This window comes from Gordionus sp. m RMFG-2023, chromosome 1 (assembly GCF_954871325.1).
Source record: "Gordionus sp. m RMFG-2023 chromosome 1, tfGorSpeb1-WG-v2, whole genome shotgun sequence".
NCBI classification, from domain to species: domain Eukaryota; kingdom Metazoa; phylum Nematomorpha; class Gordioida; order Chordodea; family Parachordodidae; genus Gordionus; species Gordionus sp. m RMFG-2023.
The window spans coordinates 70,701,273-70,723,899 of NC_088775.1; the positions used below are offsets into that span (position 1 = coordinate 70,701,273).

Below are 22,627 nucleotides of genomic sequence, written 5' to 3' on the forward strand. Positions count from 1 at the left end.
AATCCCTGAATAAATTTTTTATCGTTGGATTTATACTTATTTATATAATCATCAGATTTCCTCACATCTTTTAATTTTATTGAGATTCTATTAGTATATATAAGTTACCTAACTTAGTAGGAAATCCCTGAAAAAATTTTTTATCGTTGGATTTATACTTATTTATATAATCAACAGATTTCCTCACATCTTTTAATTTTTTTGAGATTCTATTAGTATATGTTACCTAACTTAGTAGGAAATACCTGAATAAATTTTTTATCGTTGGATTAATACTTATTGCAATGTTATACATTTATTAGCAATAAAGGATATTAATTTATTTTATTAAATAATATTGGATTCACAAATAAATATATAATCTTATAATACATTATTTATAAGGGTATCATTTAGTATAAATATACGAATAACGTTAAATACAGAAAAAAATAATTGGATAAAAAATGCGCATAAATGCAATACAAAACGTTAATAAATAAATAAAAAATCACAAAAATTGTGGATAAATACAATATAAAATTAGGCTATAAATGTAAGAACGACCATAATATTGTAATTGGCGTATACCACTTCTGTATGACCCGACTAGAATATAAATACTTAGACTAATAGCTGTTATTTTATTGACAACATGGAAATTATTGAACAATTAATATAATTACATGACGGAGGAAAAATCGTGAAAAAAGAATATATGGCAAAAGTAGACATTGTAGTTTTAAAAAAACTTAAATGTGATTTTGTGTGCTCTTGGGTTAATATAATATCACCATTTGAAAGGGGAAGGGGGTGTCGTGTTAATTGAATAACACGTCCCATAATGGATTTAACTGATAAAAAGGTAGGTAACGTTTTGGGGTTTTGCATACAGAAAGGATCGAGTTTTCTGTCTCTCATAACCTTTCTGTATGTCTTTCTAATACTGATATTTTGATTTAACATAAGTTCTGTTTTAAGCATATTGATCGTGATGAGCGTATTATTTATATCTTCATCATTATGATCAATATGCTTGTGTCATTATAAAATGAGTATTTAAAATCCTCCTCCCTTTACAATGTTTTGTATGGCATTTATAATATATTAATTTATCATTAATGTACAAATACTTATTAGAATATAAAAAGTCATTATTATATTTTGATTTTATTAATTTATAAATTGATTTTTTTAAAAAAAATAAATCTTGAAAATTGAATTGTGATTGATCTATTTAAAAAGAAAATAAATTTTGAATATCATTGCAATTAAATTGATATAATGATTATTATTAATATAGAATTTTACATGGAATTGATGCATAATTATTTTTACTGACAACAGCTTCTTGGGTGTGAATAGGAATATCATCTTGAATAACTTTATAATTGATATAGTAAATGTATTAATCATATTATATTTACATGGAATTAATGCATAATTGTTTTAACTGACAACAGCTTCTTGGGTGAGAATAGGAATATCATCTTGAATAGCTTTATAATTCTTTAGCATCATACAGAAAAATAATTTTTTTGAAGGCAGATTGCATCTATAATATATTAATATAAAATTTATCTATAATTAATATACTCGTGCATTCTTTGGATATAGTAAATAAATTGTTCTTAACAATCCAGGGTCCAAGGCATGGTTTATTTGTGTATGTAAAGTAAGCAGTATGCTTTTTAAAGTGATTAGGCATAGCCATCTGAAACAGGTATTAGTGGATTATATTTTGTTAAAAAAAATAGTAATAATTTTCCTTAACTAAGATTATATCTTAATTTCAAATAATATAGCCAAAGTATAATATTATTACAAAATACTTTTAAAGTAATAATACTTTATTGAATGTATGATATATCTTAATTTTATTTAAGATAATATTTAAAATATTAGTATTGGAGAATATGTACAATATTTCCTATAGACTGAATGAAGTATTGAAAGGTCTATATTTATGGGCAAGTTGATCTACTAAAATTTAATATTATAATAGAAAACAAAATATCATAATAATACATATCAGATTTGGTCTGGGTAGGATGTGACCCTTTTGATTGATATTAGTATATGCACCTTTATATACTATATAAATATAATTATGTAATTATAATAGCATAAAATATCTCCATGTCATATTTAATTAATAGTTTAAAAAAAATTGGTTACCTTTATACTTCCTATTTATATAAACTCAAAGTATTATGCTGGGTTGATTATTGAAAAATGGTATTTAGCTTGTAAATTCAATTTCACCTTTTTTCACCTTTTCGTAAAGCGACAAAACGTATAAAGTTAATAATAATTCGAGACTACGGGACGATACGATAAAAACAATATAATCGCTACTAACAGCCATTTTAGCTTAACTTTTATAAAAGTTCATATGATCTCGCCATCTTTCTCTATTTTGATATGACACAGGTTTAGAAACATATAGGCGACTCAGCAAAATAACTTAAAAGGTAGGTATGGGCTTAATTAAATTATTATTTTTATTATTAAAAAAATGATTAAAATTTTTAAATTTTTAAAAACATCCGCTCTATCATATACTGTATTGTTATGCTTCATTATTTACTATATATCAAGTATGATTTATGTTTCTTTTATGTTTTTGATACAAAAATATAGATTTAATCAACTATAACTACTTTTATATTAATATAATTTAATAGATTGCATAGCTATAATAATCATATTTTTGTATTTTTATAATAATCCATATTCAATTTGTGTAATATAATTATTAGGGTTGCATTTATACACTTTTTTTTGACCTATCCATAGATTTAATTTAAAAGTTGATTAATGATATTAGTTATTCTTCTAAAATCTAATTTTTGGTGACCAACCTGACCTGGTTCATGTAAATTTACCATTAGGTTTTTACTCATCAGCCTATAAGTCTGCAATGGTTCTTTTTAATCTACAAGCCTGCCTAGCTAAAATCTTAAGAAAATTTAATCTACTTACCCATTTATAAAAAATACCCACCCATCTGCCCATTAGTCAAAAATTCTTTGCCCTCCCCCCTACCCATGAGTCTAAAATTTTTTACCTGCCCATCCATTATATGTAAATTTTTTTGACCTTATAAAATTTAAATATGCCATTTCTTTCAATTTTTTTAAGCATTTAATAAAAAAATAATTCATTTTCAGCAAAACACTCACACTATAAGGCATTAAAAAATTCAATTTAAAATATGAGAAAAATATTTATTTGATCAAATAAAATTAATATTGATATTTGTAATTATAATGTAAAAATAATAATGAATCCACATTTTCTGGATTCAAATGTTATAAAAATCTTCCAGCAATGTTAAATCCTCTTTCAAAAAAGCACTAGTTGCTGAAATCCAATATTTTTATAGCTAATCTTGATAGTGATAAATCTTTTTCTTATTTACCAATGTAGGATATCCATTTGAAGTATATCCTCTTCCTTAAGTGAGATCTTTAATTAAAAATTGCAACTATTAAGAGTAATTTAAAATTTAAATTAAATATTTATAAATTTTAAACTAAACTATCAAAAATCCTATTAGATTATATAGATCATGGGGATGGTCTAAATATATGGGCATGTATGGGCTAAATATATGCCCATTGTAGACCTCTACAAAAGTTTTTAATTATTTTTACCTGGCCCTTAATATATATTTTGTACTAGTTGTCTAGTCTTTATAATGTTTTTTTATACGAATGAATATAACATTAATTTGTTGAATTATTAGCTCTAAAAACTTTTTCAAAATTTTATTGCATATTTTGTTTAGTCCAGCCTATGCTAACCTCTAACACATATTAGGTATTGAATGAATGGCTTAAATTTATTTTTCTTCTAGACACTTGTCCTTGCAGAATAATAAATAGCCAAAAGCAATCAGAAATGCTTTTTTGAATTGATTTTATATCATTATTTCTCTTTGAATTTTGCAATTTTTTTTATTATATTAAATAATACTAATAGAAAAGTTTAAAAAATAACTATAAGAATTATTTATTTTCAAACCTCCATTAAAATTTCAAAAGTGTGGCAAAAGATTCTAAATGTGAGCAAAGAAAAAAAAAGGTAAAAATATATAGAAATTCATATTTCAAAAGTTTAAAATTTAAAAAAACGTGGCAATAAGTTCTAAATATGAACAAAGTTGCTTACTTGTTTTTCTGAAAAATGGCCTTGTTTATTTAATTTTTGCAAAATTGGCTTTATTTATTTATTTTGCAATATTATTTACAAGAAAGGTGGGTAGAGTGTTACCATTTTACAAAAATATTACAGATTATACCTCTTATTGCATATATATTCCAATTTACATTTATTTATCACATTGACAGCAGAAATGTTATATACTTTACTAATTTATTTTATGAATTATTAAATTTCAAATTTTCTTAGACATTATATTTATCCACCATTTTAAAATTTCTCACCATTATTTGAAAATTTTCACTGCGAAACTAAAGTAAAATATTTCAAAAAATAACATCGATTTGATTGAGATTACAAGAATAGCTAAAAGCATTATATTGGAACTTAAGAAAATTAACTCTTAATATTTTTCTATCTTGACAAACAGCAAGGCAAGCCCATTGTTTCAATATTAATATAGAGACTGTCGAAGAATACTATTTCTTTATATTCATCTTGGATACTTTTATAACTCATGAATGAAAGTCTCTTGATTAATCATGCAACACCTAAAATCTGCTCATATTATTACATAATTCTTCTGAATCTATATCAAATCTAGACAAAGAAAAATAAAATATTTGGCAGATTTTTGTAAGATAAAGTATTCCATGATGCATTACAAATATGGTTGATAATATTCCTTAATATGCCACAGTTGCTTTACATAATTTTAAACACATTTTAGACTATTTTCCTAATATATAAAAATTTTATATTTTGGCAACTCTATCCATGAATGGCTTGATTTGAGCCTATTAAAAAAAACATGAGAACGATCCGGGGTATTTATTGATTAAATATTATATATATATATATACATATCAGAGACTTGCAGGCCTGGCCATAAGCCCGTCCCGGTTTCACGAGCCAGGCCATATTTTAATTTTTTTAAATATACCTGGGATGGGCCTGAATATTTTTTAAAAAAATATCCCGGCCGGGCCCTATATTTAAAACCAAATATTTGAAATCGCCATTATTAGCTATAAAAATCAAAAATAAATATCATTAGTTTAAAATTTTGGGATGAGTATACAATTTTTAGGAGAATGCTTGCAAATTTCTAAAAACTAATTTTAACAATTTCGTTCAAATTATCAAAAATTAATCTCTTTTGTATGGTATTCTTTTCTCCTTTGGTAAAATCCAAACGAAATCTTTCTTGCCTGGCAAAATTCTTGGACAATTTTAACTATATTTGTATATGATTTTTCCAGTTTTGGGATTAGGTGCTGATAGAAATCTCTTTTCCCCTATCATTAATTTAGTTTGTCTTGCCATGTATTTTGTTGTATTAAATTCATTCATTATTTTGGACACTGTCCAATTTTCTGGTAATATCGTCAAAAATTTATATTTATAAGTTTTAGATAAGAGGGAGAATTTTTTTTAATATTACTTAGAATATCATCATCTTTATCGATAGTTGTTAGCTCAATCGCATTTATATAAATGAGGTTCTATAGTTTTTTTTTTATTTTGTTAATTTTTTTAACTGGATATCTTTTTTCTGTCAGCTTTTTCTTTGTGGAGATTCCCCAATTTTAATCAATGATGTATTAATTGTTTCAATAGCCGGGTTCTCTTCAGTATGATAAACAGCATCTATAAATGCGTCATTTGACTTGCTTTTCCGAGTTTTCTTCTATATTTATAATATCTTATCACCTGAGTATAGTGACATTCATGGTTGTACATTTCTAAGACTTTATTATGTTGTAATATTTTAAAAGGGTTAAAGGATCTATTTTCACGAATTCGATTTTTGTTCATTATTGAAATACATATCAGATAAAACATTAATTTATAAAAATATCACTTATTGTAATATCTATTAATTACAGGTGTACCCATACCAGCTTTAGGAGACGAATCTGATACGATATTGATATCTGCCAAATAACCGATATTATTAATCTGAGTTTGTTCGCTCAATATATAAACTAAATTATTATAAAATTTTAATTAACCTAGTATTTCAGGGTTATTTAGTTAATTATATTCATATATTATATATAAATCATTAAATCAAGTTATTTTTATAGTAAAATCGTTGAATAACCTTTTTTTTGTTCCAAAAACATTATTTGATGTAATAAGTAGTATCCCATCAGTAGTGTTGTTAAACGGCTCGATTTTTAAAAACTGCTAACTTAAAATTTGGGCCAAATATTGCGTTAGCCATTTTTAAAAATTGAGCCGTTTAACTACTCTACAATCTAGTCTGCCATGATCAATGTAACTTGTACATTTTTAGAATTATTGATTTATTTTTAAAATTATAAATAACCTTATAAAAATTTTTTTTTAGTATATTGTTAATTATTTATTTAGTTTTTTAATATATTTATCATTTCAATTATATATGAATATTCTTAGCTTATTAAATATATTTTCTTAAATATCTAAAAATTAAATATATCGAAAATAAAATAATCGACCCGATCCGATAAAAAATATCGGTACATTCCTACTAATAAATGTTTTTACCTTTGATATAAAGAATAATTAGAATTTATTAAAGTTTTTTGAAATATACCAAAATATCAATTAAATAGTGAGCATGATTAATCAATTTTTATTTTATTGACCACTCATTTATTGTTATTTTGATTACAAATAGGACTATGCCGCTATTAAGTAAAAAATTTCCTTTATCCGAACTAATATTTTTATTTTGGGTTATTTTAGATAATAATATTTTTATTGTTTGGGTTATTTTATGATGATAATATTTTTATATTTTACACAATTTCATAATATTTGTAATGTTTTAAAAATATCAAATTATTTTAAAAAATAGAGTCGAAAAATTTAAATTTTTTGCGCCATATATGAAATACCCAAGAATTCATATATTCTAGAACTCTAAACTTGGTTCATCATATTTTTATTCATTAAATATATGTTATATGGGCAAATAATTTTATAATAAATTATAAATAATGTGATAAATTGAATTACTTTTATCCAGAGATGTGAACCCTTAGACAAAAAAAAGGGTCCAGGTCCGGGTTCAGGTACAGGAATAAAATTTGAAAGGACCCTGGTCCAGGGATCGGGTCCAGGTTCAGGGAACATAAAAATAATGATTCAAAATAAGATTTTTTTTTTATTCATTTATTATTATACTTCTATACACTTTCATAATTTACAAATGAAATAATTTATATTTTAAATGTTTTATTCTCGCACATCATAATATCTTCTAAAATACATCCTTGAGATTTCCACGAAAGTAGACAATATATATTTCTAAGATGAAAATTCACGTTCTACCCTTACCTAAAATAGATAGTTATTTTTATAAAATTACTGTACTTGTGTCGCCGGTACAGCCATGAAGATTCTAGATAAGATATATAATTCTGGATATATTGAAGACTTTTCTTCCCAAAATTTTAAAATATTTATATCCTTATTTATTTTCTTAACTTCTGAGAACTTTACTATTAAAGATGCAATAGGTATTTTATTGATCCTCCTTTCTATCTGATGATAATTTGATTTTTTTTCTCTATCTAAAAGTGAAATGATCATCAATATTATTATTATTATCACTACAACCAATAGGTATTCTCGTAGCCTCCATATATTGTAAATAATGAAGTTTTGCTTATGCAATAAATCCTTAAGATGGTCTTTAGCCATTTGTTTTTGCTCAATACTCAATAAAACTTGATATCGAGGGTATAAATATATAGAAACATATACAACACTATTTTGCAAATATTGTTCCTCTTGAATTTTCATGTTTTCTAATAATTCATATAAAAAGGACTGTAAATTTTTCTAAATCTAATCGGCATCTAATCCATATGCCTTAAAATCAAATAAACATAACTGTTCTGATTGTAATTTAATATTGTTATTTTTAAAGGAACTAATACACTAGTAAGGTCCTTTATTTGGCACCAATCATCTTCCTACAAAATGACTTCACATGCTCCTATAATAAAATCATTACAGAAATCTTTCAAACTTAATAATCGTTCTAGTATCATACAAATTGAGGACCAACGTGTTGTGCATTATCATTTAAATTAAAATATTATTACTTGTACTACAAAATAATTCAATTTCAAAATAATCAACGTATTTCTATAACAGCATATTAATAAATTTACATAATAAAATATTATTATACTGGAAAATAATTTATGATGTCAATCTCTAAATAAAATGGAAGTCTAGGAAGAAAATTTAAAGAAAAACGCGAAGATAAATAAATGATTCCACAAAAAAGTTAATAAAATTAAAATTTATTTATTATTTTTTAAAAAAATATTTATATTTTTAAAATTTTTTATCACACCTAGAACCCTTGGACCCTCCACTTTTAAAAAGGGTTCAGATCCGGGTCCGGATTCAGCCAAAATACGAGGGGTCCGGGTTCACATCCCTGCTTTTATCGTTAGACAAATCTAATTGATTAAAGCTTCCATTTATTGTTATTCTCTCTTGCAAATTGAATAATCCTTTAAATTATATCAAATAAGTTCAAGAAAAACCATTAAAAACTGATGAATAAGTAATTTTATACAAAGACGCCCCCATTCGGGAAAATATATAACTTTGGCAAAAATTAAAATTTTTTAATCTAGTTTTTATTTATATATATTGGGTTTAAATAATTATCCACTTACTCAAAAATTTTGAAAATGTCGAGTGGAGCATTCCAATTCCGATGAGATATTGGTAAAATACGTAATTTTTGTCATTTTAACCCTAATATCTTCAAAAAAAATGTTACGAGGCTATTTCTTAATTACACTAACCATACTTCTACCAATTTTTAAATAAATCGAATGGGTCTGCCGAAAATCTCATTTTTTTTGCTCGGAATAACCCTAATGACACCTGCAACGCTACAAACTTGGCCATTTGTAAATGAAATAACAAATCATTTTGAGGAAACATGATGAATATGATTTTTGTGATGGATAATATTCCATTTCATCGTAATCATACAATTAGCAAATCGATAAAAAGAAGAGGGCAAATTAAATATTTATCACTATATAGCCCTTATCTTAATCCAATTGAAAATGTATTTTTTCAATGGAAGATTTTGTCAGAAACCAAATCTTAATAAAGAGGAGAAATTTATTTGTTCTATAGAATATGGAGAGTGGAATATCTGAGGAGAACGCAAAGAATTATTTTTAAAATATGGAGATTTATATTCCCAAATTTAGAAGAGGGGAATAATGATTAATATAAATTTTTGTTTTTTACTATATAAACATGTAATGAAATAATTTGATATGCATAAAATATTAATTTAAAAAAAAATTGATTACCAAAGAGAAATAAAAATTAAGTGAAATTTAAAAAATAAAATTATAAGGAGAAAAAAAATCAAAAAATTGTTATGTAGGATAAAAAAAGGGGAAAAAAATTGTTGAAAAATAACAGGGAAAATAAATAAATTATTTTTAAAAAACAAAAAAGAATTTTTAAAAATGAGAAGAAAAATAAATTGAGAAATGATAAGAAAAATAATGATTAAAAATGACTTAAGAGATTGCCAAAAGTTAGAAATAAAATAAGAAGGAAAAATAAAAATAAATAACGATTTTCCTTTTTTAGTTGACACTTTTCCTTTTATGATTGGGAATTTTCATTTTTGAATGGGAAACCCTGTAAAAATATTCTTAGATAACTCCTAGAATAATTCTAAAAAATACCCCCCTCCCATAACAAATTCCTGCTTACGTGCCTCCAAATAAATTCTTTTTATAATATTTAGTCATTTTATATATAAATTCCTTTATATATATTTTTTAAATATTTATAAAAGCTGATTTTTATATATACATCTACAATATAAACAAAAAATAAAACAAATTTATTTTAAAATTGTTTTTTTTTAAAGTAGCTAATAGCGAACTATTTTTTTTATAACTACATTTAAAACTAGAGTTTAACAACTCTGTTAAAAAGATGAATTGTTTTGATTAGAGATGTCTTTGGCTAAGTTTGTTTTAAATTTATTTAACAATATGATGTATAGTGCTTGGAAAAATAGGATTAAACATAAAAAAACAAAATACACAAATTTTCGGAATAGTTCTAAATTATGGAGTTTATTGTTGCGATTATTTTTTATATCATAGAAATAGAGTACAATACAATAAAATTTATTACTATCTGAAAGTAGTAATCTCTTATTATTTCAATCAGAGGTCTGCAATGGGCAGGTTTTTAACCCGAACGCCCGTTCATTGTTTTAAAATATTCTCCCTCCCGATCATGGATTAAAATTCACCTACCTATATGCTCATTTATTTAAAAATTTTTGTTTAACTCACTTATCCGCCTGTTCAGATGGTGAAATGTTTTATAGATAGTAAAAAGTCTTGAATAAAAAAATATATTCATATGAATTAATATTTATGCGTTGCATCGAGAATTTTATTAACAATACAAATTTCAGTTCTGTATGTTTGATCTCAGCTTTGTGGTTAACTAATAAATTTATACGCAAAAAGACTGGTGAAGAGCTAAATCTGTCTATTAATTTTGGGATCAAAATATTTTCTATTAAGAAACAAATATTGATTACCGGTAGGCTTTTTTAAGGGCCATCAGAATAAGTTATTTAAGGGCCAGAAGATAGTTTTAGAACTTGTATCGGGAATCCGAGGTGATTTGAGATTTTTGGATCGATGATTTTTGTAAGGAATATTAAACCATTTTACTGAAAACAAAAATATTTTGGCGCAAGCGAATGACCCTACAACATCGGTGCCGGCAAAAAAGTGATATCGGTGATCGATGCATCTAATTAGGTTAAAAAATCTTTACTATAATTTTTTTAACGAAAAAAGGAATAGGGGCCCATTTTAAGAAGCTGGAAAATCGATTTTTTATAAGTAAATAATAGGAAACATTTAGTGGTATTGAGCAATGTGATGAAAAAAATGTGATAAAAAAAATGTGATAAATCATTATGATGTCATCTAGGGATACTAATCGCGTAAGCTTCATCATAAAACGTTTTTTTCATTCATTTATTATTATACTTCAATATATACACATTCATAATTTATATAAAAAATTTAATGAAATAATTTATATTTTAAATGTTTTATTTTATTCAATCGCACAATAATAATATCTTCTAAAATATCATCCTTGAGATTTCTACGTAAATTAGACTATATTTCAAAGATGAAAATCCACGTTCTACCCTTATTTAAAATAGATAGTTAGTACTTGTGTCGCCAGTACAACCATGACGATTTTAGACAAGATATATGATTCTGGATATATTGAAGAATTTTTTTTCCAGAATTTTAAAATATTTGTATCCTTATTTATTCTCTTAACTTCTGAGGACTTTTCTATTTATGATGCAATAGGCATTTTTTGATCCTCCTTTCTATCTGATGATAATTTGATTTTTTTTCTCTTTCTAAAAGTAATTTCAAGATCATCAATGTTGCTCTCATTATAATTATTATCGCTATAACCAGTAGGTATTATTGTTGTAGCATCCAATATATTGTAAATAATGGAGTTTTGCTTATGCCATAAATCCTTAACTTTAGACATTTGTTTTTGCTCAATGCTTAAAAAAACTTGATATCGAGGGTCTAAATATATTGAAGCATATACAACACTATTTTGCAAATATTGTTCCTCTCGAATTTTCATGTTTTCTAATATTTCGTATGAAAAAGAACAAGTGAATCTTTCTAAATTTGATCGGCATCTAATCCATATGCCATAAAAATCAGATAAACATAATTGTTATAATCGTAATTATGATGTTGTTATTTTTAAAGGAACTAATACACTAATAAGGTCCTTTATTTGGCACCAATCATCTTCTTACAAAATAACACATGCTCCTATAATAAAATCATAATAGAAATCTTTCAAACATAATAATCATTCTTACTTCATACAAATTGAGGATCAACGTGTTGTGCAATCTAATATTGCCATTGACCTTTTCATTGATTTTAATATTCTTACAATTGTGGGAGTTCTTAAATAATGATAGTTTAAAGTGATTATTTTATAGATAGTCATTAATAGCCAATTGTAGAGTATGGGCTGCACATCTGATGCAATATATATTTATGGGAAAATCTATTAATAAATTTACCTAATAAAATAATTACCTACACTAGAAAATAATTTATGATATAATCTCTAAATAAAATGGATGTCCAGGAAGAAATTGGAAAGAAAAACGCGAAAATATAATAAATGATTCCGCGAAAAAAAAATATAAAAAAATTTAATATTGTTTTTTAAAAAAATTTTATATTATTTTTAAAAAAAATCTATTTTTAAAATGTTTTTATGACACCTAGAACCCTTGGACCTTCCACTTTTAAAAAGGGTCCGGGTGGTAAAGACAAAATACGAGGGTTCCGGGTTCGAGTTCACATCCTTGCCTTAAACCTAAAAATTTTATAATATATAATCCAATTTATTATAAAAATGCAAAATAAGATATAAAAATGAATATAAAATATTTGCTACCCCTTAATTTTTTTAAAAAAACTTCTCTTCTTAAATAAAATCATTTTTAAATGAAGAATAGGAAATTTATATTTTAATGAGCTGGTTTATATATTATAACTACATCCCGTATGCCGGCATTGGAGGACTTTAACCCACTATCTAAAATTTTATAAAGATAAGTTAAATCTGCAAATTAATGTGACGCGAATATAAAAATTTAATTTTTTTTGAGATAAGTGGTTTAAACCGTTTTATAAAAATATTTTTTTAAAAGAGATACTATCAAGATATTTTTATTTTGGCCTTACTACGACCTTTAATGGATTATAGTGAATTAAATCTACTTCTTTAATTTACCTTTTCTGTCCAAACCCAGCCTAATATTTTCTTTTGAAACAAACATTCGCCTAAATCTGCCATAGGGTAGTTGGAACATCATTTAAATATACAAACTAGTATCTCATTTAAATCGATAAATATTTGTTTTATTTTTAAATTACAAATTATGAACGATTATTTGTTTAATTATATCTAACTAAAGTATTTTTTCCCCTCTACAAATAATAAAAATAGAGGCAATCTTATTCTCGATGGGCATTTGATATACAAATATTTATTAAATGATTATATTTCGAAATTAAATTTTTATTTCACTTTATATAAATACAAATATTTATCAATTGATAAAAAATTTAAGGTCTTCTTCGCTGCTCTTACTCATATTTATTACACAGAAGTGTAGACTCGTTTAAAACGTTCCCAAATTGAAAATATACACATGCAGAAGCAATAAGACTAAATCCGGGTCGGAGAGATAAGAATGGAAATTTCAAATTTTTGCAAATGCTTGATTATCTGAGCAATAGGGGTTTCGGAATCATATGTGAAGGGGGGGGGGGGGTAAGAATTTTTTTATTTAATCTTAAAATGCTGTTTTTTTCATATTTTTCCCCTAAAGCTTTTACCAAAATTTAAGCTACTCTAGCATATAAGTACAATATTCCGCTCTCTTTTAGGTATCAAAATACTGCCACCCTCATTAGAGCTTAAACATCTAAACATCATATTTACACACTTTCATGATAGTTGTGTTGCGACCAGAGACCTTCATGGGCCGGGTATATGCCAAATATCATATTTTCTAGCGGGTCTAGGTCGGGCCTGGGCTTTTAATTTTTTTTAATGGGCCGGGCTTGGGCCTAAAATTATTAAATTTAAATTTAGATTATTTAAAACAGTTGCTAATTTAAAGAAATATTGCCTTTTTTCTTCTAATAATAAATTTCAGTATTGTAAACAAAATTATTGCCTAAATATATTTAAATATTGTTAATTTTCATTAAATAAAAAAAAATTAAATTTTTCTATATTGGCTTGGGCCTGGCTTGGGCCGGGCTTGGGAAATTTTTGTGAAACTTATTATGGGCTTGTGAATTGATAGTTGTGTTACGACCAGAGACCTTCATGGGCCGGGCCGGCCCGCATGCCCAATGGGCCGGGTATGGGCCTAATATCATATTTTCTAGCGGGTCTAGATCGGGCCTGGGTTTTTAATTTTTTTTAATGGGCCGGGCTTGGGCCTAAAATTATTAAATTTAAATTTAGATTATTTAAAACAGTTGCTAATTTAATGAAATATTGCCTTTTTTCTTCTAATAATAAATTTCAGTATTGTAAACAAAATGATTGCCTCAATATATTTAAATATTGTTTATTTTCATTAAATAAAAAAAAATTAAATTTTTCCATAATGGCTTGTGTTGAAAGTGGGGCTTTTGAGACCTAAAAATAAAAATAGAAAACAAATATATATATAAAAAGAAATTAATAATAATTAAAAATCACGAAATCATGAAATCAATTTAATTCTTTATTCAAAATTATAACATTATCAAATTAACAAAATTATAAAAGTAAAAATAATAAAAAGATTAATAAAAATAAAATACAAAAAAGTTAATAATTATAAAAGATCATCACGAATGGTAAAAATTGGAGTTTTTATACTCTTTTCAATCTTCTTTATAAATAATATTCATAACTTAAATTATTTTCAGTTCTCACTATTCAAATATAATATTTTTATCACGCGTTATAATAATAAATCCAAAAGAATTCTTTATGCAAATTAAATATAAAGTACAAATTTAACGAATATTACAACAGCTTGAGCTGGGCTTGGGAAATTTTTGTGAAACTTGGGCCGGGCTTGGGCCAAAGTTTTTTTTACTGCAGGCCTGGGCCGGGCTTGGTCAAAAAATTAAGGCTCGAAATTATCTGGTTACGACTACGATTGTCATTCTTTAAAAAAAACTAGCCCGATGTTTTGATTATAGTAAATTTGGCATTCAAATTGTAATTATTTTTCTTTGCTGGATAAGCTTAATAGGCTATTGACACCTGGAAATTTATTATTAGAACGCAACAATATATTTAGGTAGCCCCAAAAGTTGTAGGACCAATATTTGACACGGCAGTTTGTAATATGTTTGAATATCATTACCAGATCTTCTGATAGAACGAAACAAGTAATTTAGTGACTATTAGCAAGGTCATACTAAGACTTTTGGAGGCCCTTTAAAAACCATAATGACTTATAAAAAGTGATTTTAAATCAAAAAAGCAAAAATAAAGTATTTCAAAATTAGTAAATAAAAGAAATAGAAATAGTTAAAAAAGGAAAGGAATTAAATAGCACCAAAATTAAGCTGCCTCTAAAATAATCTAATTTTGACGACCCGCTGCACCATATAACGGGCAAATTTGGTTCTAGTTGTTAGGCATCCATAACCACTTAAAATACGGGTCCTTTAATAAAATCATATTTTTAAAAAATTTCCCTCCCTATTAGGGAAATCCTTGTCACGCTTTAGTTCGGCTCTCAATATTTTATTCGATCTCTTTTATAGTAGTAAAGTCCTGGCTAGTGATGTCAAAAAGCTCTATTTGGGTCTATTTTTAAAAATGATACGATTAAGATTTTAGAAAATATAATTATGTAAGTCTCGAGATTTGGCATGTTTAAACTTTTCTACCATCTATGAGTAAAATCTCCAGGCTAACATAATATAATTTTGGCTAAAATCTTAATCGGGTCGTTTTTATCGACGCTAATCGGGTTTTTAACAACACTAGTCCTGGGTTTTTAGGAATATGCACTCATTATTTGTCTCTTTTAATAAATAGATTTTTTTAAAATTCATAAAACAAATTTTTTTAAAATTATTATCTGTTTTGACCTTTAGAAAATAATAAAAAGCAATCAAACGCGCTCAATTCTACGAAGGTTCACGATATCTACCGACAGTTAGAGTCCCTTAAAGTAGATATATCGAAGGGTAAAGTTAGCGATATTAAACTGAACACATTAGATGCCAATTCAATGCCTTGCGAGATATGTCATGTTTCTCTGTCCCTATTTTTGCCTCATCTGAAATCCATATATGCGTCAGATTATAGTATACTTAACCCTCGCGCATTTATTAGACCACTTGCGACGCCTCTTCAAAAAAGTTTTATAAATATTAACGTTTTAATGTGCTATATTTTACACATTTCATTTTAGACCTAAGATTTCTAATTAGACAGACTCAGTTGTTTCTAGAGGGCCTTCTATAATGGGGGGGGGGCGATGCGATTGTTTTATTACAATTTTAGAGGTATAAAAGCTATTTTACAAAAAACACTCATGGGGCGAGGGTGAATGGAACCCCCTAAAAAAATTTTCTAGAAAAGTTAATTAATTGGAGATTTTTTAGGATTAATTTTTCTTTTAATTTACCTTACCATTTACTTTTATAAGTGTATCTAGTTTTCCATATCTAATAATTTTATATATGTAAGTATTATATACTAACTATCCCTTCAGCCAGACATTTCTATCCCACTTAGACGATGTAACAGGTCAATTTAGTGAAACCTTTATTGCGGAACACTTTATATTAAACCTTTTATCGCGAAGGAATTTTAGAGCTAAGGTAATATCGCGAAACCAATCCCGCAAATTTTTTTCGCCAAACATTTACAGAGAAACCATCGCGAACCCATAATTTGGAGCGAATACATTTCAACGAAACATTTATCGTGAGAACATTACCGCAAAATAACGTTTTCAATAATAATTTACCCTAAGTTCTTAAATCATAAACGCGAAATGTTTTACTGGAATTTCGTTAAGCAAAAGTTGGATTATGTCATTTTTTCTCCGATGAGATGAAAAAATAACTTATAAATATATTCCTTCTCTTTCATGATATAATTACGGAAGCGATGTTTTCACTCAAACCTAAATTTTAAAATTTAAAAAATGCGCTTTATATATTTGAAAGAAAATTTTATCTAATGATCTGAAATGCTTATAATTTTTTCATTTCTTACTTAGTATTAAAAACTGAGAGCTATGATTTTTTACTGATTTCCTAGTTAATTCTTTTTAGAATTTATTTTAATGATTTTTATAATTATCTAATATATATAATCTCCGTAATCAAACCACGATCGTTTTCGTATCTCCCTAATGTATTTTAAATTTAAGGAGACTATATAGTGTAATGTTAATTTTTTGCTTTCAACGAGAATCGAACACAAGCCTCCCGTTTCAAAGGCATATGCTTTACCGCATGCACCAACTTGAATATAAATAAATTTAAAATATTAATTATATATATATTAAAGTTTCAAAGGCGTATGCTTTACGCATGCACAACTTGAATATAATTGAATTTAAAATATTAATTAATTAATATCTGATATATTTAAAATTCTACTGTTTATTATTATTACCATACTAGCTGATGGGGTTGAAGGGTAATTATTTAGTTTGTTTGTATGGTATTAAATAACTTTATTAATAATTTTATATAAATATTAAAATTTAAGAGAAAAAGAGGTAAATTGTTGCAATGTATACTGTGAGCATGTATTAGAAATATCAAAATTTAAAAATGTGATGGAAATCATATTGGATAAAATTTAAAATAGAGGTGCTTTAAGATTTTTGAATTTTAAATATGGGTTATAGATTAGTCTGAAATTTTTGTTGCAGACATAGCCAGGCCTGATCAAAAAACCATATCCCATGCAACTTTCATAAATTAATTAATAGTTGACATTTTTAAAATTTTGCCTGTGCATTGAATGCACTGAATACACACCTAATATTATGCATATTCATGAATATTTAGGGGTAAATAGAACTTTAAATGCATCAAGTACCAATTTAATATGAATAAGGTAGAAATGGCCAGTACCCATTCAATAGTAATAAGAGATTTATTTAAATACCATTTTAATTCTTGAATTTATGTATAATTTAGGATTTTATAGCATTATATTGGGGTTTCAGAAAAGATAAGAGAGATATGGAAGGGACAAAGCACACCTTGGTAACACAAAACTCTTATCTAGCAAGAATAAATTTTTAGATTATAAATTACAAATACAAATAAATAACATAAATACAATTACTAAATATATCAATTTTATAAAAATAATGGAAAATTTTAGAATAACCCCAAAATAAATATAAATTTTAAATAAAACCTCATAAGATAGGAAAATTTTGTATATTTACTCATAACTTCATAATTGTAATGTATGTTATTCATAACTTATTATAACATTTTTGAATAAATGTATAACCTTTTTGTTTTACTTATATATAATTTGACTATGATTGAAGTTTACCTCCTATTATTTGTTAACTTAGACATATTTTTTTATTTTTTCTATTGTAATTTAATAACAATTTCTTAAATTTAATTTTATATTTTGTAACTAAGTAATAAATCATTTGGTTTGTTTCAAATTTAAATTAGGATGAACATATTTTCAGAATGGTACTTTAATATATATTCATGAATTTCATATAAATACCAAGAGCTCACCAGTGGAATCATAGGTAAATCAGATATTTACTCATCATTTGATGATAATTTTGAAATTAGACAGATTTAATTCTTATAAACCCCCATCAGACCTATTTTTCTGGATCAAAATAAATTATTTGGGTTTTCCTGGGTTTGGGAAATATTTTTCACCTTTAGGACATAGCTTGATAAACTTTTTTCATAATTATTATGGTCTAAGATTCCTGTAAATTTTTTAATTTTAAATATGGGCTAAAAATTGGCCTGAAAATTTCTTTTGAAGACATGGCAAGGCCTGATCAAAAACCAAGGCCCATGCAACTTTCATATTTTGATTGTATTTTTAAATGCATTGTGACTTTTTATATATTTTATTTCAGTCTTCAACTAATCAAAATTATTATGGTCTTTTGCGGGTTTGAGAAAACCAAGTGCGAGGACCTGGCTTGGGAATTTTTTTAATATTAGGCATAGGTGTAATATTTAACATAGAATATTTATATGGCCCTCAGGTAAAATCTAATTTAAATATATTTTTATTCAAAAAAAATAGTATTCACTCTTAGTTTTAATGGGTTGGTCTTGGTTGGGGTGAGCTAGGTTAAAATAGACTAAAAAATAGATATGATTTTAGAGATTTACCTATCTCCAGGCTTGGAAAAAAATTTTGAAAATTACTATCGGTTGGCCAGGTTTGAGAAATTTTTTTTATAAAATTATTTTGGGCTGGGCTTGGAAAATATTTTTATAAATTATATTTGGGCTGGGCTTGGGGAAAATTTTTCAAAATTATTATGAGCTTGGACGCTTGAGAATTTTTTATATTAATTATAGGTCAGACATTGGCCCAAAACAAATTTTTTTGCAGGCCAGGGCTTGACCTGATCAAAAAACCAAGGCCCATGAAAATCTGAATTTTGATTGTATTTTTAAATTCATTATGATTATTTAAATATTTTATTTCAGTTCTGAACTACCAAAATTATTATGATCTTTCATTGGGCTTGGAAGAATTCATAATTAATATGGCTTTGGACTTTGCCTGGGAATTTTTTTTAATATTAAAATTAGGTATAAGTAATCAGTAATATTTAACAAATAATATTGGTATTATCAAGTAAATGCTTTAAATTTATTTTTACTCAAACCATAGCACTTAGTTTCAATGGATTGAACCTGGCCTGAAGGGGGGAGGAGGTAAAAAGAATATAAAGAAAACTTTTATTCCCCGTCATGACGGGCTATCTACTAGTTATATATATAAGGAGTGAAAAATTTTCTTATTTCTCTAGAAAATTGTTGCTCCTTTATCTGAACACCGGGAACTTGACTGCAATTTTTTTTTGTATTGAAACAATTACAATTATTGGAATAATATGAACCTAAAATTTACATTAATAAAAACAATTTATTTAAATATTTCTAATACTTTACATATACATTTTATTGTTTTATTTTTATAAAAACAAATCTATTTTATACAAAAATTATAAAAATCAAATTAGAATAAGTATAAAATATAAATAAATAGTTTGTAATATATATTTAAAAAAACAAGTTTCATAGAAATTCTTCCCACATTTTTTGCATGCCTTTTGATTATTTATTTTTTATATAATGCACATTGATTTAACTTTCTGATATACATTTTTTTCTATTTCAATAAATTGAAAAACTTCTTATGACTTTTTTAAAAAAATCAGAGGAAATCAGTAAAAATTCTTAGCTTTCAGCATTTTTAGTTCTGAATAAGTAAGACAAATTTTGAAGTATTTCAGCTTTTGCTAAAATTTAATTTGAATTGCATAAAGAACATTTTTTACATTTTCTATATTAATATTATGGGGTAGGGGATATATTTATTGTGGTAAAAAACTGAACCCAAAATTTCTTTACTTGCGACCATGAGTGGGATAGATCAGGAAGAATTGCTAAATTTTTTTTCATTACTTTAGATAATGATCACATTTAAGCTAACTCTTGCTTGCTTGATAGGCAATAAGTAACGAAATACCCTTATAGCATTTCACGATTATGATTCAAGAAATTATCTTTTGGTATAATGTTATTTTTATTTTAATAAATGCATTCAAAATATATTCATTGTTTCGCAGTAATGCTCTTGCGTTATTGACTTGGCGCAAATACATTTGTGATAAATAAATATCGTTATAAAAATTTAATAAAGTATAAAAATTTTGTTAAAATGTTTGGCCTCAAGGTGTTCACGGTTAGATTTAGAGGAAATCGTAATATTGTCTTCTCTATAATTCGCTGAAAAATTCATGGATTTGGTTTCGTGATTCAAAATGCCTTCGCGATAAAAGTTTCACTAATTGACCTGATATTTAAATTTCCTACCGTCAATCCAAGATTGCCAAATGGTTTTTATTCGGAATCGTGTAGTTATTGTTTATAATAGTAATGGGAGATATTTCCATTTTGGCGTACCTTCAATTTTTTTTTCTTGGGGCTTCGGCAGTTTATGTTTTTAAATATCGTATTTTATAATCTCCTGCTATATTTAATAGGTCAATATCATCTTTTTAATCTGAAGCTTGTCAAAAGATTCTGATTATCAAATCATAATATTTGTTTAAAATAGGCTCAAATTTATAATCCGACTCCAAATCTATATGATTTAACTGAAATGATATAAATATATATTTATAATGGCTTATCTAAAAAATTTCAAGAATATTTAGTTATTAAGTTTCAAATTAAATAATAATTTTTTTTTTCATCAACATCTCTTTAAAATTTAAATGTTGATTAAATGAATGACTGTGATTAGTTAGTATTTAACAAAAATATTTATCATAATTTCTTCGAAATATTTAAAATATTATTTTTTTACAAATAATTAACTAACTACCTTTGTTTTGATGAGAGTTGATTCTGAAATATTTTATTATTTTTATTATAAATGGTAATGTATATATTTAGTTAGTACACTCAAATGAACAAATAATTAGATAGATATGAATATATTTTTCAAGATTTCATAATATATAGGGTTGTACTTATATTAAATATCGATATCGGATCGGTGCCGATATTGTTTGGACCTTAAATGATCGGATCAGCCGATATTTTTTAAAAATTTAAACGATACCGATGTTATCCATATTTTTATTTTTATACACATTTTTTATTTTGTTTTTTATCACTTTTTTAAATTTATTTTTGGGCTAATTTCCCTTTCTTATAATAAATCTTCATAACTCCCATAAAAAATATTCAATGTTTTTTTTACTATAAAAAACAAATATGACGAGTTATCGTTAATTAAAATATTTTTAGGTTATTCTATTTTTAAATCATTATACTCAAAAGAGTGTGCTAAATGCTAAAAGATTTAATATTTCTGGAACTGTTCACAATATTCATAAATCTAAAAAAGACATTATCAAGCGCCATTTGTATTATTTCATTAATTATTATTTTGTATAGCACCATTTTATAAAAATTTTATATAGGCATATTTTAAGGCTGTGCCTATTCACAAATTTTTCACTAATCCGATATTACTAAAAACCGATCCGATTATATTGATTATACCAACTATCTTTGTATCAAATGTCATAAAAATATCAAGATTTTCTATTTTAAACCAACTAACTTTCTTGAATCATTTAATGTTTTATTTTTTTTATTCTCCAAAGAGGTTAATAATCTTTTAAAATATTTGCAATGTTTTTTGGGTAAATGTAGTGTTGTAGCTCCATTTTGTCACTTTTAAAAAGGACGAAATCAAGAATTTCGCCAAAATATTATTACATAAACCTCGAAATTTTTCCAATAGAAGTTCAAACCCTTCTGCCATTTCTGGGCAAAATCAATAAGTTTGAGTCTTGGCCAAAATCTTGAGTTACACGTTTTTATTGGCTGAATTAAGCCGTTTAACAATACTAGCTGAATGTGAGTTATATATTTTAAAAATCCTTTTCTTGTTGCAGATAATGTAACAAAAAATAGTGTAAAATTTGTAACTATTTTTTTAAACGCTTCATTACACAGTGGACAAAACTCCCGTAGTTGCATAGGTGTGGTCTATTAATTTTATATAATTATTTTAAAAATAT

At 25.7% G+C, this 22,627-nt stretch overlaps 1 protein-coding gene and 1 long non-coding RNA gene across 7 annotated transcripts in view; one reads left to right on the top strand and one right to left on the bottom strand.

The window, feature by feature from the left end:
- Positions 1–352: 352 nt before the first annotated feature.
- Positions 353–2,268, bottom strand: LOC135932036 (uncharacterized). 3 transcript variants are annotated; one of them, XR_010573261.1, is made up of 7 exons: positions 2,158–2,268; positions 2,008–2,073; positions 1,902–1,962; positions 1,576–1,693; positions 1,407–1,534; positions 1,291–1,362; positions 353–1,212 (listed from the first exon to the last, which is right to left on the bottom strand). It is a non-coding gene; the product is annotated as an uncharacterized LOC135932036 (long non-coding RNA). The 3 variants fall into 3 exon arrangements; XR_010573260.1 differs by having other exon boundaries at positions 1,829–1,962; XR_010573259.1 differs by having other exon boundaries at positions 1,576–1,962.
- A 72-nt stretch (positions 2,269–2,340) lies between these two features.
- LOC135931319 (alpha-1,3-mannosyl-glycoprotein 4-beta-N-acetylglucosaminyltransferase A-like) overlaps positions 2,341–22,627 on the top strand; it is a 110,326-nt gene continuing 90,039 nt past the window's right edge. For 2 of the 4 annotated variants that reach the window (XM_065468349.1, XM_065468351.1), the window contains exons 1-2: positions 2,465–2,579; positions 15,921–16,187. In XM_065468349.1, coding sequence (XP_065324421.1) covers positions 2,498–2,579; positions 15,921–16,187 — 349 coding nt within the window. In that variant the 5' untranslated portion in view covers positions 2,465–2,497. The other 2 variants (XM_065468352.1, XM_065468353.1) reach the window with 2 other exon arrangements.